The sequence below is a fragment of the Rhamphochromis longiceps genome, linkage group LG19 (genome assembly GCF_057381845.1).
Source record: "Rhamphochromis longiceps isolate RC_006_pf linkage group LG19, R_longiceps_female_GT1.1, whole genome shotgun sequence".
NCBI lineage: Eukaryota > Metazoa > Chordata > Actinopteri > Cichliformes > Cichlidae > Rhamphochromis > Rhamphochromis longiceps.
The window spans coordinates 19,683,232-19,707,612 of NC_140575.1; the positions used below are offsets into that span (position 1 = coordinate 19,683,232).

The following is a 24,381-nucleotide window of genomic DNA, read 5'->3' on the forward strand; positions in this document are numbered from 1 at the left end:
GCTTCTCGTCCTCCCGGTGAGGATGGGAGAGAGATGTGATGAAGAGACACATCCATAGTTGAGTTGTTATGAGCTATACGAGTTCTTACTCGTATAGCGTTGTATTGATGTTTTGCACATCTGAATTACCTTTAAAACGGTTAAGTACAAATGTCCATAAAACGTATTTTTTATTCACATATATAAGTAAAGCATCATTACTGTACAGTATACCTAACTACATAAAGGTGTGGGTGTTAAATATAAAAATAAAAAATAAGACTAACTGTTGCTTTCCGTGATGCCAAACCACATTGCAAACGTGTTAGATTTAACACATGAAACAAGAAGGTATAGAGACTCTCCCTATGTCGCTATGTTCTGTTATACTAGCTGCTGGTCTTTATCCATAGCACTACAAAGTAAGCCTCGTGGGAATAAGCTGCATCACATGTGGAAGAGCAACATTTAAAATTATGCAGATGTAGTCTATGCCACATATAGGCTACATTTGTTCTTGCTCACTCCTAGCTTCTCCAGAAGCCTCTTCTCTATGTTCTTTTTAATCTGCTAAAAGATCTGTCATAATGTTGGAGAAAGAGATTTGTGGGTCATGGCAGGATAGAGGATACACAGAACCATAATTTAGCATATTGAAAAGAAGCTATTGTCAGGATTCGTCTTGGACTGTTTCATGGTAGTCCATCCAGTAGTTTTGGAAACATCAGGCATCTACATGAACAAACTGTATGTGTAAATATACCAGCAACATAAGGTCAGACACCCAGAAGTGTGTTAAATCCTTGATACTGTGTTTCAGGAGACCTGGGAGCCTCATCACATCCCTGTGCTATTTTCTGTATTCTGTGGCCTCTTGGTGGCAGTGTCTTACCACCTGAGCCGGCAGAGCAGTGACCCCTCTGTCCTCCTGTAAGTTTACAGACATGCACCACAGCTTTGATTTGTATTAAAGCAAAATTCACATATTACATGATTTTTAAAACCAAAACTGGTCCTAATGGTTGGATGGGTGAAAATGCCTTATCTGGTTCAAATAAGGATTTTCCATTAACTGCTTCATCCGTTAAGAGTTAAGTGTGAACTTTCTACTCAAACATATTCTGTGGATTATCTTAGATATGGATTTCCTGAAATCAGTTCAAATAGCTTAACACTGCTTCACCAAATAGTTGTGTTAACAGATGTTGACTCTGCGATCCTTCTGATTGTATAATCCCTCACAGGAGGTTGATGGCCTTCAAACCGGTAATATTTTCGTCTCTTTGATTTACAGCTCACTGGTACAGTCCAAGATTTTACCCAATTTAAGAGACAAAAATCCAGAAGACCCCCTGTCAGAGGTCCAGGACCCTCTGCCAGAGAAACTTAGGTCTTCAGTGGTGAGTATACATCAATTTTAGTTGTTAAAATTGTTGCACAGTTCTAATTTTCAGTCTAAAATAGTTTTTTTTGTTTCTTTGATCCCTTAAGTGTTTCTTTTCAAATGTTTTAGAATGAGCGTTTGCAGTCCGACCTGATCGTCTGTGTGGTCATTGCTGTCCTTTACTTCGCCATCCACGTTAGCACAGTATTCATAGCGCTGCAGGTACAGTCATTTCTTTGGTTTTGAATACAGAAAATCAAATGTAATGTGTGCTGTATTGTTACATTATATATTCTTTTAACACTCATGATGATCCATGCAGTTATTTTTTCTTGTTCTTAAAACCAGCAAACACAAACTGTAAGCATTATTGCATCTCTGTGTTCCCGCAGCCTTTCCTCAGTTATGTCCTGTATGCTCTGCTGGGGACGGTGGGGTTGCTCACCCACTACCTGCTGCCTCAAGTTCGCAAGCAGCTACCCTGGTACTGCTTCTCTCACCCTCTTTTAAAAAACAAGGAGTACTACCAGTTTGAAGTCAGGGGTAAGTACAGTGAATTTGAGTCACATGGGGGAAATCAGAAAAATAATTTTTATTTAGTCTTTTTCTTTCTTCATTTTCTTCATCATCTCAAATGCTCTTCCTCTCTTTTGTCAGATGCAGCACATGTAATGTGGTTTGAAAAGCTGCACGTGTGGCTGCTGTTTGTGGAAAAGAACGTTCTCTATCCACTCGTTATTCTCAACGAGCTCAGCGGCAGCGCCAGAGAGCTGGCCAGCCCGAAAAGACTCGACACCGAGTGAGGACTCCGTTGTTTCTCTTTGTGACTCTTTCTCTGATTTCTATCAGCTTTTTAGAGTGATGCAAGTTTGAATGCGTGGTACTTAAACAAAACAAAAAATGTTCTTTGCTGTTGCTCCAGAATCGGCGCACTGATGATCACAGTGGCAGGCCTGAAACTGCTTCGCTCCTGCTACAGCAGTCCTACCTACCAGTATGTGACGATCCTCTTCACTGTCCTCTTCTTCACCTTTGACTACCGTCAACTGTCAGAGACGCTGTTGCTTGACCTCTTCCTGATGTCTATCATTTTCAGCAAGGTGAGAGAAATGTATTTAAATTATTTGAGTGAATATTCTGATTAACTGCAAGACACATGCATACATATCATATCACAGGTGGATGATTCATATTACTGGTTTCTTGACTGTTTCTTTCTGGGGGGGGGGGTTGTTTTGTTTTGTTTTTTTAAGATGTGGGAGCTGTTCTATAAGCTGCACTTTGTTTACACCTACATCGCCCCCTGGCAGATCACGTGGGGTTCAGCCTTCCACGCCTTTGCTCAGCCCTTTGCCGTGCCTCGTATCCTTTCACTGCTGTCTCTTATCACAGCATACTATAGACTGAGTCAGCAGTTTCTTATGTTGGTCTGCAGCACTGCAGTAAATTCTTCCTGTTATAACATGTTAAGTGTTTTGTTTTTTGAGGCTGTAGTTTTTCTTGTAGCAAGTTGTCAAATGACCTTGACCTGAGGCCTCATCAGACTCTGCCATGCTGTTTGTCCAGGCTGTAGTGTCAGCAATCTTCTCCACCCCCCTCAATCCCTTTCTGGGCAGCGCCATTTTCATCACTTCTTATGTCCGTCCTGTCAAGTTCTGGGAGAGAGACTACAAGTGAAGAGTTTTTTTGTTTTTAAACATTTTTCTGACACTTTCTTGCACTTCTAAAATGTGTTGCTCTTTTCCGTTTTCTTGCAGCACTAAAAGAGTGGATCACTCAAACACTCGACTGGCCTCTCAGTTGGACAGAAATCCAGGTGACGACATGTCTTTTGGTTAAAACTGTAACCAGAGAATTGCTTGCTTAAATGTTGATATTTAATTGGGGCAGACTTAAATCCTCATTGTGTCCTAGTGATCACACTGGTTACACAATAAAGCAGTGACGTGTGATTTATTAATGTACTTTACTCCTTCCTTCATCTGTCCTCAGGCTCTGACGACAACAATTTGAACTCCATCTTCTATGAGCACCTGACCCGCTCCCTGCAGCACAGCCTCTGTGGAGACCTCCTCTTGGGCCGCTGGGGAAACTTCAGCACCGGGGACTGTTTCATTTTGGCTTCTGACTACCTGAACGCGTTGGTGCACCTCATAGAAATTGGTAACGGCCTTGTTACCTTTCAGCTTCGAGGGCTGGAGTTCAGAGGTGAGGAGATCCATTTGTAAAAAGTGTTGAACCAGCTGTTGCAGGAATTCAGTCACTAATTAATGACAATTAATTATTAACAAATGCGTTGTAGTGCAAGAACTGAAGGTTAAAAGAAATTCAGAAAACAGGTGTTTCACTACAGCTAATATGATCAGTCTTATTTGTTTCCAAGTAGAATCCCAAGTGACTAAAATATTATAAACAATCTTCAAACGTAACCTTATTTGGGTCTTGTCAACCTAACCAAGATCATGTGGTCTAACGTTTTGTAAGTGTTTGTAAAAATGTATTTTATGACTTTTTAGTGTACCTCATTAAACATTATTTTCAAGTGTCAGGTCAGACCTGTGGCCCATATCACATCTCTCCTTTTACTCTTCACACTAAACAGGCTGTATGTATCGTTCAGTTAGTTTTAGAGCTTGGACAGCTGTGTCAACATATTCTTTATATTCTTTGTGTAATTATTATTTTGTCTGGTCTGACCTCTGTTATTTACAAGATTTTTATATTTCCACATGAACAAAAGTATTGTCCCACACCTCTTAATCTTATAATTCAGGCCTTTTCAGTCCCATGGCCATAAGTGTATAATATTAAGCACCTAGCCATCTGTCTTAACAAACGTTTGTGGGTCATTCTAAAGAACTCACTGGTTTCAAGTATGGTACTGTAGAAGGACGTCACTGCTGCAGCAAATCATTTTGTGAAAGTTCTTCCCTCCTGGATTTTCTACAATCAACTGTAAGTGTATTATTGCAAAGGGGAACCGTGCAAGAACCACAGCAACTCAGCCATGAATTGATGACATGAAGTTACAGGGTGGGGTCGCTGAGGCATGTAATGTGTAAAAGTTGCAAACGCTGTGCTGACTCAGTAACTGCAGAGCTCCAAACCTCCTCTTCCATTACGATCAGCATGAAAACTGTGGACAAGGAGCTTCATGACATGAGTTTCCAAGGCCAAACACTTCCTGTAGGAGTAATGTGTAGGTGGCCCAGTATGTTTGTCCATGTAGTGTAGCAGCACAAAGTTAACTTTAAAATTGTGAAGCCAGTTCCCATCGTAGATCTGCCATAGAGCAAAATAAATGTGACACGTATTGGCTTTCAAGTGTGTTTGGCATTTCATAGATCTCCAGTTTCAATCTCCATTCATATTTGTGCACTTGTTTTGTTTTTTGTTTCTTTTTTTTTTAAGGAGGTCAAACTAAACCCTGAGAATTATTTACAAGTACTACTTGAGATATTTCATCAGTGGCATTCCACTGTATTTGTTTAGTCATTCTTATCTCCTTCCCAAACACACCTGGTCGTGCTTTATCATCAGCGTGACTTTGTTTTATTCAGCCTGAAGCTTTGTGCTGCAAATAAACCTGCTGAAACATTAGCTGAGAACATGTGACGGAGTAAACGTTTTATAGAATTGGAGGCACACCCCAAAGCATGACACTCATCACCAGTTTCTGTCAGCAGCTTTGTGTTTATTACAGAGCATCTTCCTTCTGCCGGTTTATTGGATTAAAGCTCCAATGATAAAGTGATTAATCAACGAGTTAGTTAACAGAAAATTATAGGTTGAACTATTAATGATAATCACGATTCTCTCACTCGTTGCACTTTACCGGACTGAACTGGAACGGACCTGTGTCCCACACAGCATCAATAACATGCTGACTTTTCCTCCACAGGAACTTACTGCCAACAGAGGGAAGTCGAAGCCATCACTGAAGGGGTGGAGGAAGATGAGGGCTGCTGCTGCTGCGAGCCAGGCCATCTCCCTCACATCCTATCCTTTAATGCTGCCTTTGGGCAGCGCTGGCTGGCGTGGGAGGTGCTGGTCACCAAATATGTTCTGGAGGGCTACAGCATCACTGATAACAGCGCTGCCTCCATGCTGCAGGTGTTCGATCTACGCCGCATCCTCACCACCTACTATGTCAAGGTTTGTGGGATGACACGAGAGAAGAATGTTTTAGTGCAGTGTGGGATTTCTAAAAGTTCTAAATGCATCATCCCTTTCTGTGCTCAGGGTATCATCTACTATGTAGTTGCTTCTCCTAAACTGGAGGAATGGCTGGCCAATGAGACCATGAAAGATGGCCTGCGGGGATGTGGAGAGAGGAACTATGTCGATCTGGATCCCACTTTCAATCCCAACATTGATGAGGACTATGACCACCGGCTTGCGGGCATCTCCAGGGACAGTTTCTGTGGTGTCTATCTGGGCTGGATCCAGTACTGCAACTCCCGAAGGCCCAAGGTAATAAGGCCTTCAATTCTGCTTGTGGAACAGTTATTGTCCCCCAAATTGCAGCAGGCTATTGGTCTTTTTTCCCCCCAGCTGTACAAGCAAAGCATATTTCATTGCATTGTCACAATAAATAAAAAAATATTCTAATAGCATGACAGTGGCAACTTAAGATCTTCAAAGACTTTAAATCCCTTGAGCAGTTTGATTTTAATCACTCTTTAAAAAGTCATTGCATCTTGTTACTGCCCAAAGGGGTCCTGTATTTGCGTCAGTTGTTGTCAGATGATATGGGGGGTTGTTTTTTTTTTTAAATAAAAAACTATGTGGGGGATCACAGAGACATGTTGAAAATATCTGTATTTGGAGATAAAAGCTGCCCTCTAAAATCTTTCATGTTTTGCTTGGATTGTAGCCACTGGACAGTGAGAAAGACTCACCTCTGGTGCTGCTCTGCTTTGGACTGTGCGTGCTGGGAAGGAGAGCTCTGGGAACTGCAGCCCATCATATGTCCAGGTTATTTAGTAATTGTTATTGTATTGTGAGTGAAGGAGTTCAAATGTGTCATGAACTGAGAGTAAACAGTAACAGGAGGTTGACTTGTTGTGACAATTGTTCCTGTAGTTTTCCTGTTTAGCTTTCAAAAGCACATCTTTCTAAGCATAAATGCACTCATTGTCTTTTCCTATTTTCTCTCTGTCTGTGTGAGCCAGATAAAGAGTACCGACTAATCTTTTTTTTTTCCTTCTTCTTCTTCTTCTTCTTCTTCTTCTTCTTCTTCTTCTTCTTTTCATCACAGCAATCTGGAGTCTTTCCTTTATGGACTTCATGCTCTTTTTAAAGGAGATTTTCGCATCTCTTCAGTGCGAGATGAGTGGATCTTTGCAGACATGGAACTGCTCAGGAAAGTTGTGGTGCCTGGTATCCGAATCTCTCTCAAACTACACCAGGTGAGACCCTGAATGTGGCCCCACTGAGCCCCCTACTGAGACAAAAACTGTCCTAAACCCTATACTCAACTTTATCTTCTCAACTTTTTTTTTTTTTTCCCTCTCAGGACCACTTCACGTCCCCCGACGAGTACGATGAGCCAGCAGTTCTTTTCGAGGCCATCTCCTCTCACCAGCAGAACCTGGTCATCGCTCACGAAGGGGACCCTGCCTGGAGGAGTGCCGTTCTGTCAAACGCCCCGTCGCTCCTAGCTCTGCGCCACGTCCTGGACGAAGGAACCAACGAGTATAAAATTATAATGCTCAATAGGCGATACCTCAGCTTCCGGGTTATCAAGGTGGGTCTGCAACAGAGTCAACAGACTGCACAGAACGGTTTAATGATACTCACTCTAAGCCGGGTTATTTAATGCAAACTTGTGAATTTTGCTGCAGGTAAATAAAGAATGTGTCCGAGGACTTTGGGCAGGGCAGCAGCAGGAGTTAGTGTTCCTGAGAAATAGAAATCCAGAGCGTGGGAGCATCCAGAACGCCAAGCAGGCTCTGCGTAACATGATCAACTCTTCTTGCGACCAGCCTATTGGATATCCAATCTACGTATCCCCGCTGACAACCTCCTACTGCAACTCACACCCGCAGCTCGGACACATCCTGGGAGGTCCCATCAGCATCGGAAACATCCGCAACTTTATTGTCAGCACCTGGCACAGGTTTGCTGGATTTCCTATTGTGTTGTTCTTCTCTGTTGAGTATTTCTTCTGTATATTTTGGATCTGCGTTGAGATTAATGTGAAGATTTCTCTTGTCAGATTACGGAAAGGTTGTGGTGCAGGCTGTAATAGTGGCGGAAATATCGAGGATTCAGATGCAGGGGGTTTGTCCTGCGGCAGTGGGAATGGGACAGGTGGCGACTCTCAGCAGAGCTCAATATCTCAGGGGGGCACCTCAGGACCTCCCCCTCCTCACTCATACCAGCCACATACTCTGGGTGAGAACTACTGCTCCTCTGTCACATTTTGCCTTTAACAGCATAGTATGAAAACTAACCAATTCTCCCCTTTGTGTCCAGGCACCAGTCAAAGTTCCCAGTCGGTTCAGTCGGGTTTGGTGCGGCACTCTCCCGCCCGGGCCTCCGTGGCGAGCCATTCGTCATCATACCGCTATGGCAGCAGCCGCCACTCCTCGCTTCGCACCTCCACCACCGGCCTGGAGCCCTGTCGACGTTCCTCTACCAGCCAGCTGTCTCTACGCACGCTCCCTACATCTCTGCAGCTCCGGCTGGGCTCCACCTCTGATCCCGCTGGCCCTTCGGCCTCCCTCTCCAGCCACAGCATACCTCCCTGCAAACGCCACACACTGGTTGGCCTACTGGGCAATGATGGCCTCTGCAACACTGTGACAGACCCCCTCAGCCAGCACCATCACCATCATCAACACCTACAGCAACACAACCCCACTGTCTCCACAGTACGGAGAGATGACATCTCCTACAGAGTGCAGGTTTGTAAATACTCTGTTCTGTGTATCCACAACAGCAAAAAAAGTCCTGATATAACTATTTTTATTTTTTATTGTTCTCCACTTTATCCTTTGTGTGTTTGTTTGTGCGTGCAGTGTCAGTGATTTCTTTCTAGTAAAAGCCCTCAGTTCCTTTGTGGTTGCATAAGTTTTTACACACTGTCGGTCCGTGTCTTCACCTCAGATTGTGGACGTGAGTCTGGTGCTGGAGAACATAAACTTATCGAAGCGGAAAGAGCTGCAGTGGCCAGACGAAACCATGAGACTGAGAGCAGGAAGGACCTGCTGGAGAGACTGGAGCCCTTTAGAGGGCATGGAAGGGCATGTAAGTGTGTTCTCACAGATGTTACCAAATCAGCACCTTTACTTATTTTCACACACAGATGAAGTAAACTCTAGGTCATGTAAATATGTGGCTATAGTTTGCCTCATACACTCATTTTACACACCCACTCACCTCTGGTGCTATAAATGTGATTTAGCAGTTATTATCATGCTTGCACATGACCTATTTTTTTGCCCTGTAACACCCTTTCTGACCTACTTGTTCTGTCATAAATGCTTCATAAATTTTATTGGATGTTTCTTCTATTGCCCCCTGCAGGTGATTCACCGGTGGGTGCCTTGTAGCCGAGACCCAGCCAATCGCTCCCATATAGACAAAACCATCCTGCTGGTACAGGTGGAAGATAAGCTAGTGCCCATTATTGAGACTGGGGTCATTGAGTTGGGTGCAGAGGTTTGAGGATAAGCAAGCACACAAACACAAACAGACACTTGCACGCACACATATACCCCTGCGCGCTTGCGTGGAGATGAAGTCAGACCTTCTTCTGGCTTTTAACAGGAGGCTGGAGACAAACAGGAAATGGGAGCTCTCCCCCCTCCCCCGTTCCTTACTGCTGAGGGGGAAAGGAAGCCAGGGAAATGTGCAAGCACAGGCAGAGTATACATTTATCCAATGCTTTCATCGACACTCACATCCACAATATCTGCCTTGCTTTGCGTCTCAGAAATGCTGCATGACAGTAAACAACTCTTAAGTTAGTTCTTGCTACTGGTAATTAATTTCTATGCATTTCCTTTTCTTTTTTTCTTTTGGAAATCCTGACAGAGCTGAGTGTAAGGAGCTCGTGGAGCTCTTTCTTCTTTCTTGTTTGTCCTCTATTTGCCAAATAAGTTTATTGAATATCTGCTATGGATTCATACATGTGAAATCCTTATGTTTTTTATTTTTTGTTTTTTGCTGCCAAGACTACAAAGAAAGTTGTGGTGCAGAACTGACAGAAGTCAGAGACTCGATGTTGTCCTCAACACCCTCTGTTTCATTGTTGTCATTCCGTTTGGATTAGTTTGAAATTTGCAAGATTAATTTACGCCTAAGAAAAAAAGAACTTGCACTATATATTTTTTTTTTAATTTACAGTGATGGACTACAATCTTTAGATAAATTCACATTTTATTTATTACAGATTCTGAATGGCCATGGTTACAGATGCCTTGGGAATGGAAAGAAAAATGCAATCATTATTCTGTTTTTGGCCATTTTTATTTTAATATTTTATGTTTGATAAACTTGAAAATAACTTTTTACTGTATATGATTATATCTATATCTATATATATTTACACAAATATATATATATATAATGTCAATGTATAAAAGATTTTGTTTTCAATATTTATTACTGTGAATACGGTATTTACACTTTGTTACATCTTTTTTTTTTTTTCATTTTGGGACAAAGATTAATGTACAAAGGACCATTGGTTGAAAATGAGATGCCGCAATTTCAGTGGACTGTTTCTCTATTTAACTTAATTCTTTTCTATATGGAGAAATAAAAGTTTGATTTATTGCTGTCTTTGATACTCTGAATGATTTTATTCATGAGTTTATTTTCAAAAGAACAACCTAAACAACTTTATCATTAAAGTAGCTCTCTTCTGCTTTGCTAATTGTTCTGTGCCATGCAAAAGTTTCAACCCACCAATCATATCTTTTATATTTTGTTTCCAAGGAGACAGACTTTCTTTTTTCATTTTCAAGTTTTTCATTTGGACATTGGCTGCTTTTTCACTCTGTGAAACTCACTCATTATTTTCAGTCCAATCCTTGTTCTTGACCATTTTCAGATCAGTATTTTACATAAATCATTCAAGCATAAAAATGGCACCTAATTTAAAGGCTGAAACTAGTCTTGTTTACAAATAACGGACATCTTGACAAAGAACCAATTTTAAATTCTGTCTTTGTACGCTTTGAGACTGTCAGCCTGTCACAAAAGCAGATTTTGTTCCCATTTCTTTACCTGAATCTATGAAAATTGCCAAAGGAAATGCAGTTGGACAAAGATAAAACAGTGTTTTTGCACCAACAAGGTGATTTCCAAAAACCTGTTTGCTTACAATTAGCATATTTTATGGTGTGCAGTTCATTTTAAAAAAATCAAACAAAATTGCCAGCTCTTCCTTTACCTACAGTCTTAAAAAATATATTTGCAGCAGATGAACAGTGTCAGAAAGTGATGTCTTTAATAAATGGGGGGAGGGGGGGGGGGGGGGGGGGGGGTTATCCAGCAAAGATCTAACACAGGCCCTGAGGGAGAGCTCTTCTGTTTATTCAGTTCACTGAAGCCTCATCAATAGAAGGATGGCTGTCAAGGAGCCATTCTTAAGGCACAGGCAGAAAAGGCTGTGGTATGCCAAATTAAACAAGAACTAAACTGAAAATCAGTGGGAACAGGTGCTGTGGAGCGATGTCATACACTGACATCCTTAGAGTCCAAACCTCAACATTACTGGAGCAGTGTGGTATCATCTAGGCAGCAACATCAAAAGAAGAGCTTTGAATTAATTCATTATATCAGTCCTGGCGTTCCATATTCAAGTTGCCTGGATAACTATTCCTGAATACTACTTATAAGAAATTACAATAAGAGAGCTCTGGTTGTTGAAGAACAAAGGTGGTCATAGGAAATATTTGAAGCTTGATAGAATTGTATGGGTTAAAATCATTCTTTCAGAAAGTTTTTTTTTCTTCTTCATTTGGATCTCTGATGTTAAAGAGCGGTGATTTCACTAATTTGATAATGTTAAGGGCACCGCTTTAACTGTGAAAACAAGCCCACCTACCTGCTCTTCCAACCTTAATGACGGGCTGCAACAAGCCTGAGTCTAACATTATACCCCATATATGGAAAATATGGGGTAAAATTCCCACTTTTAAGCAGAAGCTGAGCAGTCATAATTGTGTCAGTAAGCATAAAATCAAACTTGTGATCAGCACGTGGATTGAATTTTATATTTATGGTTTTGCTGTAGTATATAAAAGGGTGATTAAAATGAAGTGAAAGAGATAGTAACCACAGAGAGAAAATACGACAAAGAAGTAGAAGTGATCATTCAAAAGGAAACACAAAATTACCTCAAAACCAAATTAAAATATAATAAAAAATAATAACAAAAACCGATGTCCAAGGAGATTATGGTGTTTTGAAATTACATCCAAAACATAAATGTATTTATACTTGTGTTATAGCCTTATAACATAATAGTGTCACATGACGGAGAGCTGTTACCTTACTCACATGATTAGCCCCGCCCCAGAGCACTCTGATTGGCTCCCGTAGAAGACGATGCCAACTGTTTTGCCCCCCGACATTAAATATAACTGGAGTGCCGCTGAGGATTTGAGTGTAGTCGGTTGTTGCCCCCTTCCTCGTCTAACAACGCAAAGAAAAGGTAATAAAATATGTTTTTGTCTTCCTTTAAAACTTCTAGGACTGAGCGGTGTGTCTTAATAGCTTTAACTCACTCCGAGTGTTTTTTTAAAAGTCCATGTTTTGCGAAGCTTGTTGTGCTACTGATGGCTAGTTAGCTTCCCAGAATTATCAGGTGAGACGTTTACGTGTTTTTATTTTTTTCAGTTTTCCGTGTTTGTTGCCACCTCGGTAAACATAGCTGAAATCTAGAAGAGGATCTGAATATTTTTCCCTACTGTCATCCATCCAGGAATCCCACAGAAAGCGAGGAGATGTGTCGGTCCGTCCTATTCGCCCTGCTTGGTCTGACAGCCGGACTCGTTATTGGGTTTCCCACCCAGGAAGAGGAAAACAGTGGCGGAAAACACTGGGTGCTTATTGTGGCTGGCTCCAACGGCTGGTACAACTACAGGCACCAGGTGAAACTGCGACCACCGTGCGAGCTGTGCATGACTCGATAGTTTTCTCTCATGGTTTTTGATAAGCACCGCTTTAAGCTCTGATAAGCTAACTTCCCCTCCCTAATGCATGTTTTCCAAGTGCTCCTCCCGCTGCTTAAAAGGCTGCATACTGTGATAATGTGGAACTGACCTCCGAATCTTTTGCTCTCCTGCTCGCTCAGGCCGATGCTTGCCATGCCTACCAGATTGTCCACAGGAATGGCATCCCCGACGAGCAGATTGTGGTCATGATGTACGATGATTTGGCTGAAAATGAACAGTGAGTTGGCACTTTTGTTTCTCTGCTTGTTCATACTTCTTCTTTCCTTAAAATGTTTGACACAAACTCATCCTAATTTTAGTAGCTGTTGACCTTAGTAGGCTATTAACTATTAGTAAGATATAGCACACAAAAACTCAATCTTAAGCCAGAAAAGGCTGTTTGTAGGCCCTGTTACATCTGACTCAAATTCAAGAGTCTCTGCTGTCATTATGCATCCATAACAAAAGTCTAGCTTTACTATCTCACATGCTGCATTACATTTACATAACAGATAAATATACTGACACGTGTATCTGCTGTGTTTGTGTATATATATATATATACAAATACACGTATACACAAGAATATTGTACGTTAGCACTGAATATGAGATATTATAAACTACTTGTATATAAATATGTGTAATGTATATATCTTAGGGTGGATTTGAAAAAATAGGATAATGCACTTTACATGAGTTACTAAATATATAACGTATAAATGTATCCATATATTCCTGAGGAGCATAAACATGTGGAATTGAGCAGGAGAATATATCACAGTAGGGTTATAAAGTCATTTGACAGCTATGTTCAGCAAGAAGCCTGAAATAATCTTCAAGTCTCTGTGTGAGGATAGCTTTGAAGCACCTTCAGAGTCTTTGTGGATTTCCCCTTCACTCTTTGCACAGTGAGTAGGCTAAAGATGAGCCGGAGATTGTGAGGATGCATCTATAGAAGTTGTTAAGCAGGTTTTTGGAGGAGTCTGGCTTAGGAAAGGCACTCTGTGATGGTGACTCCTAGGAACCTAAAGCTGGAGACTTTCCCCAGCTCTCTATGGTGTCAAACTGTGAATCTCCTCCCTGTAAAGACCGACTAACACTGTTTCATCAGGATCACAAAAGACAAAGACAAAAAGTAACTGCTGACAATCCAGTTGTTTGCTAAATTACCTTAAATGGCCTTCAGCTTTGGTGACTGACTGACATAAACAAACAAATCAGAGCAACCATTGTAGACACTGAACAACAGGATTTGTTTTTTAATGAATGAATTCTTGATGTTTAAAAATGCTCAGAAGATTAAATTACTCTTGGATCTACTTTTTCAAAAAATAAAAAATAGTTGTATTGTCAGTCATTACTTTTTTGTCTTTGTCTTTTTTGATTCTGATGGAACATCTTTAGTCTATCTCATGGAAAACTAACAGTCTGCTGGCATCATCTTTGGAGATAGTGGTGGGTTTCAGGGTTTTCGCAGGAATTTCCCAATCAGATCAAAAAGCTGCATTGGCATTCCTCCTGTCACTGTGTTGCAGGGCCCTGCATCGCTCAGAAAAACATGTTGAGTGAATGAGTCGTGCTGAGAGGAGTCACGAGGAAGGTGCTTCCATAGAAATAGTCTCGGAGTTATGTTACTGGCAGAGGAGGGGTAATGTAAGGAGATGTGTTGGTTGCGGGAATCACAATGGCAGTTACATAGTGGGACGCGATGTAAAACCCAGCTTTAGCAGTGATTTGATAGAGTTGGCCTGTGCTACTTAAATTTCAGTTAGCTGTTACTTTAATTAGAGATACTTTAATATATTAGCAGCTGTTTACAACAAAGACTTTTCACTGTGTTTTGCTTGAAGTTTACCGGGCAGTCAATCGAGTCATTCTTTCAGGTTCATTTCAGACATTTAGTAAAGTTTTTGATAGAACTTTCTGATAAAATGGGAGACATACGTTCCTTATTTTTTTGGTTATTTTGGATCATAACCCATGTGTAGACATGTTTATTCAAGTTGACAGGCACGATGCACGCTGAGTAATGCTGTTATTGTTAACTGTTCCCACACCTTAAAATGTTCCATGAATGTCAGTCTGCTTTGTTTTTTGAGAGTTTGAGAGACATTATGCAATATGGGATTTTAAAAAAAAAAAAAAAAAAAAAATTTTAATATCCGTGTCACGCGCTTGTATCACTGCCATTGTAATCACAGACTGAGCATCTGGTTAATAAATATCTAGCTACAGAATTGTAAAAAAGAAAGACAAACTGTACGTATCTGTGCGCAGATATGTATACCATAACATTTCACTATAAATGTTATTCATTGATTTATTTTAACATCTGTGGTGTCATATTGTTTTGTGGCTCTGTCACCAGATGAGTGAATCATTGTTATCCATCTGTTTCCCTTTTATCTCACAAAGTGTTTTATCAGCTATTTGCACTTCCTTCTGTGTGTCTGAATCATGTTTTTCTTCCAGGAATCCTACCCCTGGGATACTGATCAATAGACCAAATGGCAGTGATGTGTACAAGGGAGTTCCTAAAGACTACATCGGGGAAGTGAGTGCTTCAGTGCATTTCTATAAAAGATCAACTGATTTCAATATTTTCCAGACGATTGTTTGAAGAGGCTTCTCTGCTGAAAGCAAACTTTGTGGGTTGATGTGTCTGTTATTGCAGGATGTTACCCCAGAAAACTTCCTGGCAGTGTTGAAGGGTGATGCCTCAAAAGTCAAAGGTGGCTCTGGAAAAGTGCTGAAGAGGTAAGTGGTTAAAAAAGACAGGAAGTAACGAGCGCGTGGCCAAACAACAATAAATCTGGTTTATATACTTTTTTTTTTTTTTTTTTTTTGTCCCTGTTAACTTTGTTCTCATTTTCCTGGCAGTGGACCCAATGATCATGTGTTTGTTTACTTCACCGATCACGGAGCACCTGGTATTCTGGCATTTCCCGCCGATGAGGTGAGTACCTTTTTGTTTTTTTTAACTTCCTGGCACTGCAACAACCACAGACAGGTTACACCAGATTCACAAAGAGCCTTATTGCTTCACAATCACTTTGATATGTCTGGGTTGGGTTTTTTTTGTTTTTTTTTGTTTTTTGCAATTTGGTGAAATATCTAATTATTAGATGGAATATTATGAAAAGATAGCAGTCGCCGCATTGAGGTCAAACACAAATGGTTAACACAATTTGAACATTAACATTATCATTGCAATCAGCATTGTTAGTGTTTAACTTGTCAAACCAGGAAGACATCCTCACCAAGTAAACTAACCGTGTTTTGGGACCTTACATATCTCCTAATTTGCTGATAAATCAGTTTTTATGTTTGCAGTGCATGCCATCACGGTGCTCTAAGAAACACTAGTGTATAATTGTGGTTAATGCAAATTTGTCACCTCTCTGTCTGCAGCTCCATGTTGAAGACCTTCAAGCAGCCATTACATACATGCACGACAACAAGAAATACAAAAAGGTGATGTTTGATATGTACCGTACAAGTGTGGGCACGTCCCGCAGTCTAAAATTCAGTTGATAAAGTGTTGATGTAGCTGTGCTGATGTGTAAGGTCATAACATTTGTGTTTGGTCCACACACACACACACATAGATGGTGTTCTACATTGAAGCATGTGAGTCGGGGTCAATGATGAACCACCTGCCTACTGACGTTGATGGTGAGTTGAACTTTATCAGCAGAATTACTTTCCTGTAAAAAAAAAAAAATGATGAACCAGCATCAAGTGATGAGAGCGAAACTGATGCTGGTCTATGCTTTTGATGGGATCAGACTAGGATCATGTGATTTTTATTTTTCATGTTTTAATTTTTTTTTTTTTTTTTTTAAATCAGCCCTGCGTTACGCTACGTGTTATGTTGACTAGACAGATGTCAGGTCCGTGGTTTGAGGACTTCTGCTTTTGACTTTTAGTCTTTTGTAAGAATCCATTAAATGCTGAGGTCAGCTGCCCAGCTTGTGGTCATCTTTAAGCACAGTTACTGTGTCGGACATCAAGTGATAAACAGAACCGGACCTGCACATGACATTGATCAAGATTCTTCTTTGATTGTTTTCAATTAATGTCTGTTTTTGATGTGTCCAAGTATAAAGCAGTTACTGAAATTTGTGTTTAGATCTTCAGTTACAACCTTCAAATTTTTCTGAGGCTGTTGAACAGATTAGCGAGCGACCTTTAGATCTGCCTAGTGTAAAACTAAAGTCTCCTAACATGAGAATCTCTGTGTATTCTTCAGTGTATGCCACCACAGCAGCCAACGCTGAGGAGTCCTCTTATGCCTGCTACTATGATGAGAAACGGGACACCTACCTGGGTGACTGGTACAGCGTGAATTGGATGGAGGACTCTGATGTGGTGTGTGATTATCTTCCTCATTTGTGTCCAAATCACAGCTTCTAATATTTATTCATTTTTGAAAAATATTTTAAAAAGAAAAATGTAATTGTTGTCTGTTATATTGTGACTCTGAACTTCAGAGTATCTTGTGTGGTGGCTTTAACACATCTTATAATGTTTAGACTTCAGGCTGCAGGGAGAGGTGCACATCGGATTATGGTGTAGATGTAGATTTAATCCAGAAACATGAATCCACTGAGAGAATGAAAAAGGAAGAAACGGTTAACGTCTAAGATTGGCAGGAAAAGGAAGTGATAAACGTCTCCAAACGTAGCAGCAGAACTTTTGTCTTTAACCAGCCCCGAGTACTTTGCATAAGTGTGTAACAGTAGAACAGAAACCTGACCATGAGACAGTCAAACTGCCACACATTATTTTACGGAACGAATTCACTGACTCTTCATGTGACTGTTATTTTGGAAGCATTTTATCACATTCACTTTTTTTTTTTTTCTGTCTTTGTGCATCCAGGAGGATCTGAGAAAAGAAACATTGCTACAGCAGTTTAAGATTGTGAAGAACCACACAGACACGAGCCACGTCCAGCAGTACGGAAACAAGGTTAGAGCAAGAAGGCTGTGCAAACTGTGAACGAAATGCTTCAATGAGCACTTGTCAGTTCTAGACTAAAGAAATTTGAGGGGGAAGTAGTGTTTCGTTTAAAGTTGGAATGACTTGCAGAATGTGTTCATGTATGTGAGTGAAAAAAAAACAAAGTTTGTTTCCTCCTTCTATTTTAACGCTTGTACATCTTTCTCTACAGACTTTGGCCCACATGAAAGTTATACAGTTTCAGGGTAATCACAAAGCAGACAGTCCAGCTCCGATGAACCTGCCACCAATTACAAACCTGGATCTGACCCCGAGCCCTGACGTTCCTCTGGCCATCCTGAAGAGGAAGATGATGGCCTCCAATGACATCAGTGTGGCACGGGGCTTGCTCATGGAGATCAGTGCCCACCTCAAGGTAAAGACTGACAAAGCTTTCTAATGTTTGTGACAGTGTGCCAGTACACTGAAAATCCATTTGATGACAATTTACCATTAAAGAGTGTGTGAACCTTTGTCTGTGTAGCTCAGGGACATTATGGCCGACACTATGCGCAAAGTGGTCGAGAGAGTCGTCGGCAATACGTTCAAAGCCAATGACATGGTAAACAGCAGAGCTGACCTCTCCCAGCATCAGTGCTACAAGGCGGCAGTGAAGCACTTCAAACACAACTGCTTCAACTGGAGCAAACCTGAGGTAGAGCCACACACTATGAGTCTTTCAGCTCCTTTTTAACAGACCCGAGACATCCCATTGCAGTTTACAGAGTGTCTGTGATTCATATAAAGCCATTAATAAATGAGTCACCATTGTGGCCACATTTCAAGCTTACAGTAGAATTTCGCTCTCATGCCTGGACTCTGGTTCTCCTTGTAAAGGGGAAGTGCCAAATCAGTTTCACATGCTATTCATCAGCAGGTATCATACTCTCATTCATCAGCTCTTTTGCATTCAGCTGACTCTAATCCAGACACTCTGAGAATAAGCTTGAACTCCCACTCACAGTTCTATGAAAGCCATATTAAAAGCTTCACACAGTAAGCATATTGCCCACTGTGATATTTGATTATTTAGGTTCAGGATAAAGGAAAATGGAGGAAAAAATATATAAATAATAAGGTAAATTAAAAGTAATATCACTCAATAAAGTAATAAATGATGAAAGAAAATCACATGACTAAGATATTGGATTGACTTGCTGAATAATACTGAGAAATATGTTAATTACGTGTAAAAAAAAAAAAAAAAAAAAAAATCAGTATTAGTTGGATTTTTAAAACAGAATTGAGCAGTAAATGTTGTTTCTCTGTTCATCGTGGTTGTCACACCATCTGGCAGTGAATGATCAGAAATACTTCAATTCAATTCAGTTTAATTTATGTATTGCCAAATCCCAACAGCATTTGCCTCAAGGCGCTTATTATAAGGGAAAGACGTCACCAGAATACAAAGTTACAATCAGTAACTTCCGTAACACTAATTGTCATCTCAGTGACTGGGAAAGCCCTTAATCACATGATTTAAACTCAGTATTTTCCCCAGGTGCTTTCATGCAGCTGTGTGCTTTTATTCTGAAAATCTTCTTTTGTTTTCTCTGGACAGTTTCTGATGTTTCTGACGTAGAGCCACACACTATGAGTCTTTCAGCTCCTTTTTAACAGACCCGGGACATCCCATTGCAGTTTACAGAGTGTCTGTGATTCATATAAAGCCATTAATAAATGAGTCACCATTGTGGCCACATTTCAAGCTTATAGTAGAATTTCGTTCTCATGCCTGGACTCTGGTTCTCCTTGTAAAGGGGAAGTGCCAGACCAGTTTCACATGCTATTCATCAGCAGGTATCGTACTCGCATTCATCAGCTCTTTTGCATTCAGCTGACTTTAATCCAGACACTCTGAGAATAAGCTTGAACTCCCACTCACAGTTCTATGAAAGCCATGTTAAAAGCTTCACACAGTAAGCATATTGCCCACTGTGATCTCTGATTATTTAGGTTCAGGATAAGGGTAAATGGAGGAAAAAATATATAAATAATAAGGTAAATTAAAAGTAATATCACTCGATAAAGTAATAAATAATGAAAGAAAGAATAATACTGAGAAATATGTTAATTACATGTAAAAAAAAATTAGTATTAATTGGATTTTTAAAACAGAATTGAACTTGTTGAATTGAAATTGTTTCTCTGTTCATCGTGGTTGTCACACCATCTGGCAGTGAATGATCAGAAATACTTCAATTCAGTTTAATTTATGTATTGGTAACTTCCGTAACACTAATTGTCATCTCAGTGACTGGGAAAGCCCTTAATCACATGATTTAAACTCAGTATTTTCCCAGGTGCTTTCATGCAGCTGTGTGCTTTTATTCTGAAAATCTTCTTTTGTTTTCTCTGGACAGTTTCTGATGTTTAAGGGCATCAGATAAAAAAAGAAAAAAAGAGGAAGCTGGTGAACATTTGAAGATTCGTGTAAAACACAGCTTGTAGTGACGTTTCTGACGTGTGACGATTTGATTTCTTTGCAGTACGAATACGCACTCAGACATCTGTATGCGCTGGTGAACCTTTGTGAGGGAGGATATCCTGCAGAGAGGTATAGACCACTTCTCATTTAATGTAACGAGTTACCTGAGTTTCTGTTGTCTTTGGGGTTTTTTTCTCTGTAATTCAGTGTCAGTCATCTGATTGTGTGTGTGTGTGTGTGTGTGTGTGTGTGTGTGTGTGTGTGTGTGTGTGTGTGTGTGTGTGTGTGTGTGTGTGTGTGTGTGTGTGTGCACACAGTATGTGGATTCAAGCTGATCTTAACTCAGATTTTAGTCGATTTGTTTCTTGTAAATAGAAGTAGCTATACACTAGTACAAAACCTTTGCACCATTTAAATGTGGCTTTTTGTTTGTTTGTTTATGACTCTCCTGTCTGTTAACAGTGGGTTTTGCTGTGTTTTTGTCAAGGGGAAAGCTGTTTGAATAAATCATCTTGGTCTCTAGGAACATATGAAGTGAATTTTTCACATCAGTCCTTAAAAATAACATTTTTGACAGATAATCAGTCATATTTCTTACTGAAAAGTGATAAAGACACTCTTTTTTTTTTTTAATCTAATACTAAGGTAATCTTGTTTTGTTGTCTCTCCGCAGCATCCAGCAGGCCATGGACACCGTGTGTGGCCACTAAAAGGATTTCTGTGAAACCATCAAAGCCTCTGGTTCTTCCGCTTGAGAAGCTGCGAAAACTGAGCTTCTCTTTGCACCACTTGGGAATCAGTTGGATGTGGAGCTGACCTTATTGTCTTATGAGCACACTATAAATTTTAAAGTCGTTTTTGATTTTACTGATTTTTCTTTTATGATGACTTCACAGTGAAGAGCGTGCGAGACTTTTTATTGCTACCCGTTTTGTTTTTAGAACAAAATACACAATTATAATATGGACTGCAAATAAAATTGTTTGCTAAGCTTTATTTGTGGTATTGCCAAGGGCAGACCACTAAACAATGAATGTTAAGCCTCAAGAGACTTTTTTTGTGACACTGCTGGGAATAAAATCCGATGGAGCCAAGGTGACATGCTTTCTGGATGATATTTCTAATAGCTGCTGTTTACTGTTTCAGCAGCTAACCTCAGAAGGATTTCTTTTCCAGATAATTCTGCATTTCCTATGATCAGAAACCTTTAAGTTTGCACACCACTGTGTGATAGATACATAAATGCACCCATATCCTCTGGCTGTGAACTGCTGTGAGCTTTAACAGGATTTTGGACTCCCTGTGATCTTGATTTTTAAAAGCTGATAGTTTATTACAGGATACCAATGAGCCCGAGAGCAGGTCTATATTTACAGAAACAGAACAGAGACTGTGGGGTCATCAGAGATCAGGTGAAGGGCTTGAGATTGATCAATTAAAAACAAACTTGTTTATACTACAGCATTGGGGCTATTAGTGTCATTGATTTATGTAAATTCCTTTAAAAACATTTTAAAGGAATTTCCTCATTTTCCACTGCAGAAAGAAATCTAAATAAAGTAAAAATGCACTCACTAAGCATTGCTAATACTGGCTTTGACTCTTTTTTTTTTTTTTTTTCTTTTTTTTTGCCTTCAGAGCTGTTTTAATTCTTCATGGCACAGATTTATTAAGGTAGTGGAAGCAAACTTCAGAGACTTTGGTCCATATTGTCATGATAAAATCACATAGTTGCTGCAGATGTCGGCTGCACACCTGTAATGCAAATCTGTTGTTCTAAAATGTCCCAAAGATTCTCTGTTGGATTGAGATATAGTGACTGTGGACGCCATTTGAGTAAACTGTTTTCAAGGAACCAGTTTCAGATGAAACTGGTTTATGACATGTTACCCTGCTGGAAGCAGCTATCACAAGATGGGTAAACACTGTGCTGAACTGGTACTAAGAGGGCCAAAGATTGCTGAGAAAAACTCCCTCACACCACGACCAGAAGGCTAAACTGTCAGTTCAAGGCAGAATGGATCAGCTTTCATGTTCACGCCAAATTCTGACCTTGCCATCTGAATGTCGCTCTCATTAGACAAGACAATGTTTCTCCAATCTTTTGCTGTCCAGTTTTGGTGAGCCTGTGGGACTTTCAGTTTTCCATTCTAGTAGTAGACTTGTGGCCATTCTCCTTTAACTTCTGACATCTACAAGGAGTTTTCACATGCACAGCTGACAGTCAATGGATATTTTCTGTTATTTGGACTTTTCTCTGTAAACTTCAGACATGGTTGTGTGAGAAAATCCCAGCCGATCAGCAGTTTCTGAAATACTCAAACCAGCCCATCTGGTACCAACCATACCACTTTCAAATTCACCTAATTTACCTTCTTTCCCATTTTGAAGCTCAGTTTGAACAGTTTGAGCAGGTCATCTTGACCATATATGCCTACAAGCACTGAGTTGAGGCCATGAGATTGGCTGATTAGTGATTTTGCCTAAAAAACAAACAGTCGAACACTTGAACCTAATGAAGTCACATTTCCTTTACTATTTTTTGTCTCTCCAGAGTTCAGTGGAGACTGTTGTTATAAATATCAGTGCTTTTTAAGTCTAGTTGACAAGTTCTCATTTTGAGAAGAATTTTTGAACCTATGTATATATATATTTAAACATATGTTTAAACTGTGATAATTTAAAAATTATAATTTAGAAAACGAAAGAGATGGATTCCAGGAAGAAGAGAGCTGATTACCTCAAATTAGGAAGAGCTAATTACCTTCCAGTTAGCTCCTCCGGAAGTGCTGTTTATTGTTATTTATTGATATTATTTATAACACATCAAAGATAATGTCATTCTAAGTATACTTTGAGTTTTGAACATAACACGAAACCCTTAAAACTGCATGAACTAGTGTGACGGAAAAACTATAAAATTGCTCCATCTAGTGGTGAAATCTTTACTTACATGTTAAAATTAAAATTATACTCGGTTTGGGTTCTTTAATTTTTGACTGACTATATTTCTCAGCCCCCGTATTTGTTGTTATTGACATGCTTGTGTGAAACCCTTGTGTCACTTACGGCTTTCTTTTGCGTGGAAATTTGAAAAATAAGGGGCAGCAGTTTATTTAAATATGTGCAAACATTCGTGGAAATACAGTAAATCAGGCAGAGTTTTAACGAGATTAAACTTCAATATTCGGTATGACCACCTTTATTCTTCATAACAGCCTGAACCGTCTTAGGCAAGCTTTTTGTAATTTCTTTAAGTAGTCTTCAGGATGAATAGTTCTCCAGGCCTCTTGAAGGACACCCAAACCTCTGCTTTTGTTCTCTATTCTGCGTCAAGATGATGATTCCACCCATTTTGATAAGATCTTCATGACCGCTGGATGAAATGCATTCCAGACATGTGCTGGAGATAGTTTTTTTTTTTTTTTTTAGGGCAGACAAATCTTCAGGTTCACCTTACTTACTCAAAGGTAGATCTGTAGTCGTGAGTCATCCTTTCTCATATGCACACTCTCAATACAACCATAACAGACAACACTTGCACATAATACACACACACGCAATCACTCTTTATTTATCCTCCAGTTGTCCAATTTCTTGAGATTTGCTAAGTTTTTAGAATCGCCTTGTTGGTGCAAACCTTTTTCTCTCTCTCCCCCCTCCCCCTTACAGTTGGTTAATTCAGGATTTTTCATTCAGCTAAGGAGCAGGAACAAATTATGTGTTTTTGTGACAGGCTGATGATTACAAAGTGGCAAAAGAAAAAATTAAAACAGTTTCTGTTGTCTGTTATGTGTAGACATAACACTGGTTCATTTCTTCTTTTTATGCTTGAATGATTCCCAGGTCGATGTTATGTGCGTAACACAAAACTTAGAAGAACATCTGGATCCTTGGTAGCAAAACTGAAAGAAATGGTGGTTGAGTCCTTCATTTTGAACAGCAGTGTATGTCTCTGTATAAGCTCTGCATTGGAATTATCATCAGTATGTATGTACATGTCTATTTATTTATTTGTTATTTGTGGGAGATATAAAAAACCCCAATTTGATTTATGAAGAATGCCCAGGTTTGTGGGTACTGACCTGAAAAATCGGACTTCTTCTTTTCAGGCCTCTTAAATTTTTGATTTGATAGCTTTAAATTTAAAGTAAGGTATTCAAAATTTCATCATACAAAAAAGTATGTGGAAGTATGTTGAAAAGTTCAAATTTTGAGAAACGTAACTTGAAATTATTTTCTTCTTCTTCTTCTTCTTCTTCTTCTTCTTCTTCTTCTTCTTCGTATTATTATTAGTATTATTATTATTATTATTATTAGTAGTAGTAGTATCATTATTATTTGTTTGTTTTAATTTTATGAGCCATAGTGAACTTTGTTTAAAAATGGTATAGTATAATGTATAATGGA

The 24,381-nt window shown here is 39.7% G+C and overlaps 2 protein-coding genes across 7 annotated transcripts in view; both read left to right on the forward strand.

The window, feature by feature from the left end:
- Window positions 1–10,145, forward strand: part of pcnx1 (pecanex 1) — a 40,002-nt gene extending 29,857 nt beyond the window's left edge. For 3 of the 6 annotated variants that reach the window (XM_085390544.1, XM_085390545.1, XM_085390546.1), the window contains exons 17-36: window positions 800–909; window positions 1,274–1,379; window positions 1,493–1,585; window positions 1,756–1,906; window positions 2,021–2,162; window positions 2,286–2,463; window positions 2,617–2,725; window positions 2,907–3,036; window positions 3,121–3,179; window positions 3,356–3,571; window positions 5,265–5,518; window positions 5,606–5,836; window positions 6,240–6,340; window positions 6,624–6,774; window positions 6,882–7,112; window positions 7,210–7,484; window positions 7,584–7,762; window positions 7,844–8,274; window positions 8,477–8,617; window positions 8,897–9,136. In XM_085390544.1, the coding sequence (XP_085246670.1) occupies window positions 800–909; window positions 1,274–1,379; window positions 1,493–1,585; window positions 1,756–1,906; window positions 2,021–2,162; window positions 2,286–2,463; window positions 2,617–2,725; window positions 2,907–3,036; window positions 3,121–3,179; window positions 3,356–3,571; window positions 5,265–5,518; window positions 5,606–5,836; window positions 6,240–6,340; window positions 6,624–6,774; window positions 6,882–7,112; window positions 7,210–7,484; window positions 7,584–7,762; window positions 7,844–8,274; window positions 8,477–8,617; window positions 8,897–9,037 (3,429 nt within the window). In that variant the 3' untranslated portion in view covers window positions 9,038–9,136. The other 3 variants (XM_085390547.1, XM_085390542.1, XM_085390541.1) reach the window with 3 other exon arrangements.
- A 1,775-nt stretch (window positions 10,146–11,920) lies between these two features.
- On the forward strand, window positions 11,921–20,919 carry lgmn (legumain). The gene is made up of 14 exons (XM_085391876.1): window positions 11,921–12,035; window positions 12,306–12,474; window positions 12,678–12,775; window positions 15,012–15,093; window positions 15,214–15,296; window positions 15,420–15,495; window positions 15,951–16,013; window positions 16,148–16,214; window positions 16,792–16,910; window positions 17,424–17,513; window positions 17,716–17,919; window positions 18,028–18,198; window positions 20,033–20,100; window positions 20,645–20,919. Exons 2-14 carry the CDS (start codon window positions 12,328–12,330, stop codon window positions 20,679–20,681), a joined length of 1,305 nt encoding a protein of 434 aa, XP_085248002.1. The 5' UTR covers window positions 11,921–12,035; window positions 12,306–12,327; the 3' UTR covers window positions 20,682–20,919.
- The last annotated feature ends 3,462 nt before the right edge of the window (window positions 20,920–24,381 follow it).